The sequence below is a fragment of the Astatotilapia calliptera genome, chromosome 18, assembly GCF_900246225.1.
Source record: "Astatotilapia calliptera chromosome 18, fAstCal1.2, whole genome shotgun sequence".
Taxonomy (NCBI): Eukaryota; Metazoa; Chordata; class Actinopteri; order Cichliformes; family Cichlidae; genus Astatotilapia; species Astatotilapia calliptera.
Genome location: NC_039319.1, coordinates 13866067 through 13877938, shown reverse-complemented (window position 1 = coordinate 13877938; position 11872 = coordinate 13866067). Strand labels below are relative to the sequence as shown.

Genomic DNA, 11872 nt, shown 5'->3' with positions numbered 1-11872 from the left:
GGCTGCTTAAATAAAGGGACCATTTCACGTAAAAAAAATAAATAAATAAATAAATAAATAAAAACAAGCTAAATAAAAGAATTACAAAACAACTGACTGACATTAAATATCTGGGGTACACAAAGAGGTCTGAATCTGAATTTATTTAGAAAAAAAAGCTCTTGTTGTTAGTTTAGCAGTCTCATAAGGATAAAAATACCAAAGTGACCACAGACATATGCCCTCAAACAAGCACGCACAAAATCAGTGTGCATTTATTCACATTATTGACTTTTCTGTTCTAGTTATTGCTCAGACTTTTCTTAACACTCAGCATCTGGGTAGGTAGGTTAAATAACAGCCATGAAGTGACATCAAATGTAATTTGTGTTTACTAAGGGTTACATATTAATAAATTAGACACATACTTCTTTCCATCCATCCATCCATTATCTTCCGATTATCTGATTATCATGGTCGCGAGGAGGCTGGAGCCCGTCCCAGCTACAGTAGGAGGACAGGGAGGCTACACCCTGGACAGGTCGCCAGTCTCACGCAGGGCTAACAGACAGACAGACAAACATTCACATTCTCATTCTCACTATTCTTACATGGGCAATTTAGAATCATCCGGCTAAGGCAACAGCACTTCCTGAATGTCTATTTATTGTAAAAGGACTACCTTTGATGCATTGGAAAACTGATTTGATATCTCTTCCCTATCGGCTCTTTTCATTGTCTTTGGTTTATCTGCAGTAATGAAAGTTTCTCAATAAACAGTTACAGGTAGAACACAGATTTACAAATGAAACCTGTACACACCACTAAGTGTTTTCAGTTACAGGGAACATGTTTTCATCACATGTGAAACACAAGTCCCACAATCACTGCTTATTGGATGAACTGAAAAAAATGCGTAGTTTCTGTTCACCTTTGTGATATTCAAAACCACTCTCACCAACCTTTCGCTAACAACCTTGCTGAGGACCCTGGTGTGCAGACCCCCTTTGTGCAGGTACAGTATAGTTTTGATTTTCTTTCATTTCAGTCAAAGTCTAAGGTTGACCTTTGCTGAAAGTGACGTTAAAGTTTAGAGTGTGTACAGGTTCAATCAATGTTTACAGAGTGGGAACATTTTTCAGGCGTGACTGCTATTGCAGATTTGTGCACACATTTTGATTAATTTGTGCATTTGATTTAGTGAAAACCTGGACACTGATTAAGGAAACTATGGAGAAAATTGAAAACAATGACACACAACAGCACTTTGTGCACTGCACACAATGAATGTATGTAGCCTTTTTGTGGCTTTCCCCCCTTTTATGACCATTAATGCTATCTTATATTCAATATTCTCTTTTTATACTATTTGTGCTAAAACATAGTATTTCTACTAAATGTAGTATTTATGCTTAATCATACTATTTCTTGCTTTTTATGGGATTTGTGCCTAATATAGTATTTTGCTTTTTATAGATTTTTGCTCAAACATAGTATTTCTACTAAATGTAGTGTTTATGCTTAATCATCCTATTTCTGCTTTTATAGGATTTGTGCTTAATATAGTATTTCTGCTAAATATAGTATTTCTGCTTTTTATAGTATTTTGTGCTAAAACATAGTATTTCTACTAATGTAGTATTTATGCTTAATCATAGTATTCTATATATTTCTGCCAGGTCCCCAGGCAGCCAATCCTCTGTGAGGACTGAGAAATTCAAATTTTCAAAGCAGGCCTGCACGGCTTCCCAGCCAATCATATATGTGTCCTGAGGCATTCAAATTTGCATATTGGGGCCTTCATGGCTTCTAAGCCAGCCAATCATATCTGAGGCTGAGGAATTCAAATCCACAAATCAGGGCCTGCACAGGCTTCCCAGCCAGCCAATCATTATGTGGCTCCAGGATTCAAATTTGCATATTGGGGAATTCGTGGCTTCAAGTCAACAAGTCATCCATGTCATATATCTCTAAAAATTCAATTTTAATGATAAATTGTTAACACTGAAGATTCCCCCATCTCTTCTGAACAAAAACAGTGTAAGAATGACCGCTCTAGCCCCTAGGTTAGGAAATTATGGTCATTTGTTTGAGGGGAGTCCTCACTATGGAAATACTGCAATAACTCTTGCCTCTCTGTGCTGCTGGTTGTAAAAAGATGCACCTGTTTTGGCGGGAAAACGTAAACAGCCCCTCTGATTGGTGGATTAAATTTGGCTGCTGCTCTCTCTCTCCTGTGTGTGTGTGTGTGTGTGTGTGTGTGTGTGTGTGTGTGTGTGTGTGTGTGTGTGTGGTGTTTAGTGGGAGAGAGAGGACCCTGCCCTATTTTGCAGCATGTCATTGTAGGATTTAAATTGAAAATAGTTAGACTGGTTGACTGGATTAGAGCCTGTGTTTGTGTGTCCCTCTGTGCATTTGTGTTTCAATAAGTATTACTATTCTGCTAAATCATAGTATTTCTGGTACTTTTCGGTACTTGTGCTAAATACAGTATTCTGCTAAATAATATTTCTGCTTTTATAGGATTTTGCCTAAATAGTATTTCTGCTAAATTATAGTATTTCTGCTTTTTATAGGATTTGTGCTAACATAGTATTCTGCTAAATTATAGTATTTCTGCTTTTATAATTTGCTAACATAGTATTTCTTGCTAAATTATAGTATTTCTGCTTTTTATACTAATTTGTTCTAAATTATAGTATTTCTGTTTTTTATAGGATTTGTGCTTAATATTAGTATTTCTGCTAAATTATAGTTTTCTCTTTTTATTATTTGTGCTAAAACATAGTATTTTACTAAATGTAGTATTTATGCTTAATCATAGTATTTCTATATATTTCTGCCAGGTATGAACAAACTGAGTTGCATTGACATAAATAAATCTAGAACTCTACGTTTTAATTAGAATGTTTTCAAAAAAAATCCTACTTATTACTTAGAATGGATTTTTGCAAAAAAGTTCTCAAGCAAATTATACTAGCAACACAAAACAATTTCCTTTTTCTCAAATTACAAAACTTCTTGGAGTAGCTTATCTTTATTCTGTGTGGTAAGGTAATATTTACTTAGATTTACTAACTTTACACCCCGATTCTGATATGATTTATTTCATTTTCTACATGATACTTCTTGTGTTAACATAAGCCTTGTATCACAAGGCTTTCATAAAACATGAAATTACTGATGCTTTAAAGAACAGGCCACCAATCCCGATTACTTGCAATATTCCAACATTTACATATTGATCAACATTAAAGATGCATTGATTTTCTTAGTCAATTCCAATTTCCAATTTTTGGTAAGTGTCTCTCAGTACCAATTTTTCATGTTCCAGTTTTATTTCTAAAACCTGTACTTGATGGCATGAACAAACAAAATTCAACTTTGTGTCTTCACTCACAGTGAAGAGCTTCCATGGTAACGACACATTAGTATGCACCTGTGAGTATCTGTGCACAATTGAATGACACTTGGAATGAAGTTCACAGTCAGACATATGGGAGGCTGACTTACTGCTCAGGACAGAGAACTCTGGCAATCAGATGGCTCCTCTTCCTGACTGGTCGATTAGTGCATCTCTAATGACCAATTAGTCAATCAAACTTTAAACAAAATCACCTTTTGTGTGTATGCCTAATAATCTGATAAGAAAACTGAAAAATATACTTAGTAAAAATAAGAAATAGCAAAACAGCTAAAAGTATGAGCTAAAATATAGAAAATAAACTTAAATAATATAATCTACACATACTATATTATTTTCTTTTGCTTTCTAATCGCTCTCCATAGTGCATACTCAGTTAAAAGTCAGGGTGAAAAGGTAAAGTAAGTTTTGGTTTATGTTTAAAGCTTTGAGCCCTTCATCTTCTCTAAGGTTCTCTACCAGACTGTTTGGTCAGGCAATTCACAATGTGCTGTACCTTCTCAACCTGCAATGTTTCTCCAAGCCAGTTTGTACCCACTGCAATGACTAAATATACACAAAAGTGGCTCAGTCACAAACAGTCCTTGATTAGTTTTTATTTGCTAGCTTCTAGGTTTGCTGCATTTCTTCTTTGATGTTTTCGTTGATAAAATCCTGTCAAAAAACACAAATCAGTGCATAGAATATACTACATAAATACATTTTTAAGTCCATAAATATAAATAACTTTTAAAATGTATTCTTGGTTAAATATTATAATAGAGAGTAAGTGAGAAAAGTGAGATATGCATCCAAATACAGAGTCACTGACCATTAGCTAATATTTGTTAGATAGCCTTGTCTAACAAAGGTTTATAATATTATAAGTCCTTAAGTAAGACTGTGAAATTTGACCTACTTGATATACCTGTCTAACAGTCTTTTTTAAATTTCCCTTTATGCTGGAAGAAAGTGGATACAATGGATTACGTAGATACTATCAGCACCAGCCTTGACTCAACCTCGTACCCCTATGATTATGACTACGATGAACTCTGCAACAAAACAGGTGTCATCCAATTTGGAGCGATCTTCACTCCAGTCTTTTTCTCCATTGTGGTGATTCTCAGCATCTTTGGCAACATCCTGGTCCTCGTGGTGCTGGTCAAGTTTGAGAATTTGAAATCCCTCACCAACACCTTCATCCTGAATCTGGCTGTATCAGATCTCTTCTTCACAGCTTCTCTGCCCTTCTGGGCCTACTACAACATGCACGGATGGACCTTAGGGGAGCATGCATGCAAAATAGTGAACTTTATCTTCTGCCTTGGATTCTACAGCAGCGGTATCCTCCTCATCCTGATGACTGCTCACCGCTATATAGCTGTTATAAATCCTCTGTCTGACATTGTTTCCACCACAGGGTATTACAGTATTGTAGCATCTGCGATCATTTGGGTCGTTAGCATCCTGGTTTCCAGTCTAGCTTTTGCTTCCACCAAAGTTGCAGAGTCAAAGTACTGTGTATATGCAGATTCTTATTGGAGCTTGTGGGGAATCTACCAGCAAAACATCCTCTTTCTAATTACCTCAGTGGTATTCATGTTTTGCTACACTCATATCATGTGCAGGTTGCTTCATCCTGTGCAAAGAAGACGAAACAAAACTTTGAAACTAATTTTTATTCTCATGGTTGTTTTCCTTGTTGGATGGGTACCTTACAATTTAGTGATATTTCTGCAGTCCTTTTCCTACTGGCCCAGAGAAAGTGACTCATTAGGGGAAGATTGTCAATATAGCAAAAATCTGGATTATGCGCTTGAGATTACTCGACTTTTTGCCTTTTCACAATGCTGCCTTAACCCCGTGTTTTATGTGTTTGTGGGGGTTAAATTCAAAACCCATTTGAAGAAAATGCTAAAGAGCTTGGGCCGCAAAAAAAACAATAACAGCTTTCGCAACAGTAAAAACCGGCACACAATAATATCGATAACAAGTGGTGAAGAGTTGTCACAGGCACCTTGATATTGTAAAAAAACAGAACTAATACATCTTGTTCATTAACATAGTTGATTCTCAAAATGTCTCAAACGGATTTCATTGTTCTTTTGAATCTGGGTTCACTTGGGAATGAACTGCCAATATGTTTTTCCAAAATGATTTCCCCCAATGTTGGTGCTTTTTACAACCATTTTCTGACTCTTCTTTAAAATTACTGATCAGTAACCTATATCAATGCAGCATAACGGCTTATTTTCATCAGATTATTGCTTGCCATTTATTATTCAGTCAAATATGTTTATATTAACATTCACTAAATAACATTAAATAAAAAATAAAATGCCAAAAATAGACTGAGCAACATAACCTGCTACTTCTTTGTGAAACTGCATTTGGTTTCCTCATGTCTTTAGCCATCAGTGATCAAAGTATGCACACATATTCAAGAGGTTTATTGTCATCATAAACATCATAATGGAGTGTGGTCTATATGATTTCAAACCAGAAGAGCTGGTTTGATTGTCTCAGAAACTTTTTGAGATATCTGGGATTAAGACTTATGTTTCTGGAGTTTACAGATAATGGTATAAAAAAAAAAGAAGCACAAATTGAAATGACTGGCAGTTACTAATAACAGAAACTGACTTTTTAATGCAAAGTCTGAGTAAAATATTATAGAGCTGTTCATCCTGCCAAACCTATGATCGTAACTCAAACAGCCTCATTCAGATGATTGGATCATAAAGACTTCAAGTTGTTCTGGGGTCAGAGTGCAGTCGTGTAATTTACTGGAAAGGTGCAACTGAAACAAGAAGAATAGAAAAGTGGGAAACTTCTGTTTAACATCGATGGTGTGCAATATGTTGTAATATTTTGTAATATGTTGTAATATGTTATGTTTAATCAAGTTTGCTTCATGTACTTATCTGTGGTTATAGTTTCTGACCAAACTCTTCTATGATCAAAGAACCTTTTGTTGCTGTAGCAATTTCATTTGTGTTTAGATCTGCTGATTATGCTGTACATGGTATTACAGATATATATATACATATATGTCACTTAGCTCTCGGTGCATATTGGGGCCTTCGTGGCTTCTAAGCCAGCCAATCATATCTGAGGGCTGAGGAATTCAAATCCACAAATCAGGGCCTGCACGGCTTCCCAGCCAGCCAATCACATATGTGGTCTCAGGCATTCAAATTTGCATATTGGGGAATTCGTGGCTTCTAAGTCAACAAGTCATCCATGTCATATATCTCTAAAAATTCATATTTTAATATTAAATTGTCAACACTTGAAGATTCCCCCATCTCTTCTGAACAAAACGGTGTAAGAATGACCGTTCTAGCTCCTACGGTTAGGAAATTACGGTCATTTGTTTGAGGGGAGTCGTCACTATGAGAAATAGACTGCAAAAATCCTGTGTCTCTCTGTGCTGCTGCGTGTGTAAACAGATGCACCTGTTTTGGTGGGGAAAAGTGCACAGCCTCTCTGATTGGTGGATTCAAATTCACCAGCTCCCAGGCTGACCTAGAAACTTACTTTTCTCTCCCTGTGTGTGTGTGTGTGTGTGTGTGTGTGTGTGTGTGTGTGTGTGTGTGTGTGTGTGTGTGTGTGTGTGTGTGACAGAGAGAGAGAGAGAGAGAGAGAAAGAGAGAGAGAGAAAGGCTTTTAATGGGATGATCTCATTCTAAGATTCAAATTCAATATATTTAGACTGGTTGACTGAATTGGATCTTGTGTGTGTGTCTCTCTGTGCATGTGTGTTTTCTTATGTGTACATATTTGTGATTGTGTGGCTGTTATAGATTTTTTTGCTGATTTTTTTCATTTAACAAGTATAGTTGAGGGACGTTCAGCATGTTCATCATTTTTTCAGCTGTCCATTTTTGCTTTTCCAATTTTTCTGTTTAAGTTATTACTATTGTGCTAAATCATACTATTTCTGCTATTTTATAAGATTTGTGCCAAATACCGTATTTCTGCCAAATATAGTATTTCTGATTAATTATAGTTTTTTCTACTAAATCATAGTACAGTATTTCTGCTTTTTATAGGGTTTGTGCTTAATAAAGTATTTCTGCTAAATTATAGTATTTCTGCTTTTTATAGTATTTGTGCTAAATTATAGTATTTCTGCCAAATTATAATATTTGTGCTAAAACATAGTCTTAATTTAAAATTACAATATTCATAGTTCATCACAGTGTCTCTGGTAAATCACAATATTTCTGCTCTGTTGTACTATTTTTCTAAATCATAGTGTTTCTGTAATGTTTAAGTATTTTTGGCTAAATATATTCTTTCTGTTATCTTATACTATTTCTCCTAAATTCTTGTATTTTTGAGAAGTTATCATGTTTCTGGTAAGTTACAATATTTCTGCTAAATTCTGCTATGCTATTGTATTTCTGCCAAGTATTATGTTTCCTCTAAGATATTGCAGTTCTGCTAAGTTATTCCATTTTAGCAAACTTCTTTTGCTTCTGCAAAGTTTTTACAATTTCTGCAACTTTTCAGCTTTTTCAGCTACTTTTTGCATACAGCTTCAGCTTTAAGCATCCACACTGCATTTTCGCAGGAAATGCAAATTTTTCTAGTTATTATTCTAGTTGCTTCCGTACACTTTTCGCCGTTTAACTACTTCCACAATTTTTGTGCTATTTTCACCGTTCAAACTTTAAACTATTCAGCTATTTTTGCTAATTCCTGCTACGATTTTTGCTATTTTTAACTATTATACTTTTTAAAATATTAAGCTTTTTTCCTTTAATTTGTCCCATTGAAATGAATGGGAAACTTCTGCAATTCTGCTAAATTTTGCCTGTTTTTGAAACTTAACTACTTCCTCATATTTTCACCTAGAACAACCATTCAAATTTTAAAATGTTCACAAATTATTTGGCTATTCAGGTATGATTCAGCTTTTTCAAATCTTCTACTGTTTTACTTTTATGCCTCTTAAAGTTTTGAGTTGCAAAATTGTGATTTTTCACAAAATACATGTGTTGTTATGGTTGCTATGCTCTTGGCTTCCAGTGTGCCACTGAAGGTTTTGCAATTTTCACTTCATGTCCGAACAACTTCCTGCTACTTGCTCAATTTTCACTCAACTTCCACAAATTATACATCAAAACGTAGGTATTTTTGCTGGCTTTCAGAAAATGTCACCATCATTGTTGTGGGATTTATAGAATTTTTGCAAATCTCCTCAGACTAACACAAGGTCAGAAAACTCTCCATATAAAGTGAATGGAGAGCTTGTTCAAAATCACCGCTGGATTTCTGTAATGAGAGGCATATTCGAATCGTCATATCTCCTTAACGAAGCAAAGTTAAGACATGAGGCTTGTCCCCGAATATCTTCAGACACCCCTGACGCTCACAATTCAAGAATTTCTTTCTCACCTATTACCGTTCTGAAATGAGTTGGACTTGTTTGAGGGTAGGAAATTCGTCCTTCGCTCAGATTTCTTCAGATTTCAAACTGTGGAAATGAACCACTTTTTTCTCTCGTCATAACTTTTTGTTGGATTTCCACAGAGACCTGAAAATTTCCATGATTGTTCACCAAAGCCTGCTGTCTCTTACGGTGAAAGAATGATATCGATACTCCAAATAGATTTCGAGTTAGAAAGCGTTGTTTGAGGGCAAGTCAAGGCAGTTTTTGCTTCGCTCTACTCAGTTATGGTGCATTACAAGTCAAATATCTTTAATAATTCATATTTTAATGATAAATTGTAAACACTGGAAGATTCCCCCATCTCTTCTGAACAAAACGGTGTAAGAATGACCGCTCTAGCCCCTACGGTTTGGAAATTATGGTCATTTGTTTGAGGGGAGTCCTCACTATGAGAAATAGGCTGCAATAATCCTGTGCCTCTCTGTGCTGCGTGTGTAAAAAGAGGCACATGTTTTGGCGGGAAAAAGTACACAGGCTCTCTGATTGGTGGATTCAAATTCAGCAGCTCCCAGGCTGACCTAGAAACTTACTTCTCTCTCCCTGTGCATTTTTTTGCTGATTTTTTCATTTAACAAGTATATTTGAGGGACCCTCAGCATGTTCAGCATTTTTTCAGCTGTCCATTTTGCTTTTCCAATTTTTCTGTTTAACTTATTACTATTGTGCTAAATAATACTATTTCTGCTATTTTATAAGATTTGTGCCTAATATAGTATTTCTGCTAAATTACAATATTTCTGCTTTTTATACTATTTGTGCTAAAACATAGTATTTCTACTAAATGTAGTATTTATGCTTAATCATACTATTTCTGCTTTTTATGGGATTTGTGCCTAATATAGTATTTCTGCTTTTTATAGGATTTTTGCTCAAACATAGTATTTCTACTAAATGTAGTGTTTATGCTTAATCATCCTATTTCTGCTTTTTATAGGATTTGTGCTTAATATAGTATTTCTGCTAAATTATAGTATTTCTGCTTTTTATAGTATTTGTGCTAAAACATAGTATTTCTACTAAATGTAGTATTTATGCTTAATCATAGTATTTCTATATATTTCTGCCAGGTCCCCAGGCAGCCAATCCTCTGTGAGGACTGAGAAATTCAAATTTTCAAATCAAGGCCTGCACGGCTTCCCAGCCAATCATATATGTGTCCTGAGGCATTCAAATTTGCATATTGGGGCCTTCATGGCTTCTAAGCCAGCCAATCATATCTGAGGGCTGAGGAATTCAAATCCACAAATCAGGGCCTGCACGGCTTCCCAGCCAGCCAATCATATATGTGGTCTCAGGCATTCATATTTGCATATTGGGGAATTCGTGGCTTCTAAGTCAACAAGTCATCCATGTCATATATCTCTAAAAATTCACATTTTAATGATAAACTGTTAACACTGGAAGATTCCCCCATCTCTTCTGAACAAAACAGTGTAAGAATGACCGCTCTAGCCCCTACGGTTAGGAAATTATGGTCATTTGTTTGAGGGGAGTCCTCACTATGAGAAATAGGCTGCAATAATCCTGTGCCTCTCTGTGCTGCTGCGTGTGTAAAAAGATGCACCTGTTTTGGCGGGAAAACGTAAACAGCCACTCTGATTGGTGGATTTAAATTTGGCAGCTCTCTCCCTCTGTGTGTGTGTGTGTGTGTGTGTGTGTGTGTGTGTGTGTGTGTGTGTGTGTGTGTGTGTGTGTGTGTGTTTAGTGGGAGAGAGAGGACCCTGCCCTTATTTGGCAGCATGTCATTGTAGGATTTAAATTGAATATAGTTAGACTGGTTGACTGGATTAGAGCCTGTGTTTGTGTGTCCCTCTGTGCATTTGTGTTTCAATAAGTTATTACTATTCTGCTAAATCATAGTATTTCTGGTACTTTTCGGTACTTGTGCTAAATACAGTATTTCTGCTAAATTATAGTATTTCTGCTTTTTATAGGATTTGTGCCTAACATAGTATTTCTGCTAAATTATAGTATTTCTGCTTTTTATAGGATTTGTGCTTAACATAGTATTTCTGCTAAATTATAGTATTTCTGCTTTTTATACTATTTGTTCTAAATTATAGTATTTCTGCTTTTTATAGTACTTTTGCTCAAACATAGTATTTCTACTAAATGTAGTGTTTATGCTTAATCATCCTATTTCTGCTTTTTATAGGATTTGTGCTTAATATAGTATTTCTGCTAAATTATAGTATTTGTGCTAAAACATAGTATTTCTACTAAATGTAGTATTTATGCTTAATCATAGTATTTCTATATATTTCTGCCAGGTCCCCAGGCAGCCAATCCTCTGTGAGGACTGAGAAATTCAAATTTTCAAATCAGGGCCTGCACGGCTTCCCAGCCAATCATATATGTGTCCTGAGGCATTCAAATTTGCATATTGGGGCCTTCATGGCTTCTAAGCCAGCCAATCATATCTGAGGGCTGAGGAATTCAAATCCACAAATCAGGGCCTGCACAGCTTCCCAGCCAGCCAATCATGTATGTGGGCTCCAGGTATTCAAATTTGCATATTGGGGAATTCGTGGCTTCTAAGTCAACAAGTCATCCATGTCATATATCTCTAAAAATTCACATTTTAATGATAAACTGTTAACACTGGAAGATTCCCCCATCTCTTCTGAACAAAACAGTGTAAGAATGACCGCTCTAGCCCCTACGGTTAGGAAATTATGGTCATTTGTTTGAGGGGAGTCCTCACTATGAGAAATAGGCTGCAATAATCCTGTGCCTCTCTGTGCTGCTGCGTGTGTAAAAAGATGCACCTGTTTTGGCGGGAAAACGTAAACAGCCACTCTGATTGGTGGATTTAAATTTGGCAGCTCTCTCCCTCTGTGTGTGTGTGTGTGTGTGTGTGTGTGTGTGTGTTTAGTGGGAGAGAGAGGACCCTGCCCTTATTTGGCAGCATGTCATTGTAGGATTTAAATTGAATATAGTTAGACTGGTTGACTGGATTAGAGCCTGTGTTTGTGTGTCCCTCTGTGCATTTGTGTTTCAATAAGTTATTACTATTCTGCTAAATC

At 36.0% G+C, this 11872-nt stretch overlaps 1 protein-coding gene across 1 annotated transcript; it reads left to right on the top strand.

Moving 5' to 3' along the window:
- Positions 1 to 915: 915 nt before the first annotated feature.
- On the top strand, positions 916 to 5603 carry LOC113010784 (chemokine XC receptor 1-like). The gene is made up of 2 exons (XM_026149993.1): positions 916 to 994; positions 4352 to 5603. The coding sequence occupies exon 2, from the start codon at positions 4364 to 4366 to the stop codon at positions 5405 to 5407; it is 1044 nt and encodes a 347-aa protein (XP_026005778.1). The 5' UTR covers positions 916 to 994; positions 4352 to 4363; the 3' UTR covers positions 5408 to 5603.
- Positions 5604 to 11872: the final 6269 nt, after the last annotated feature.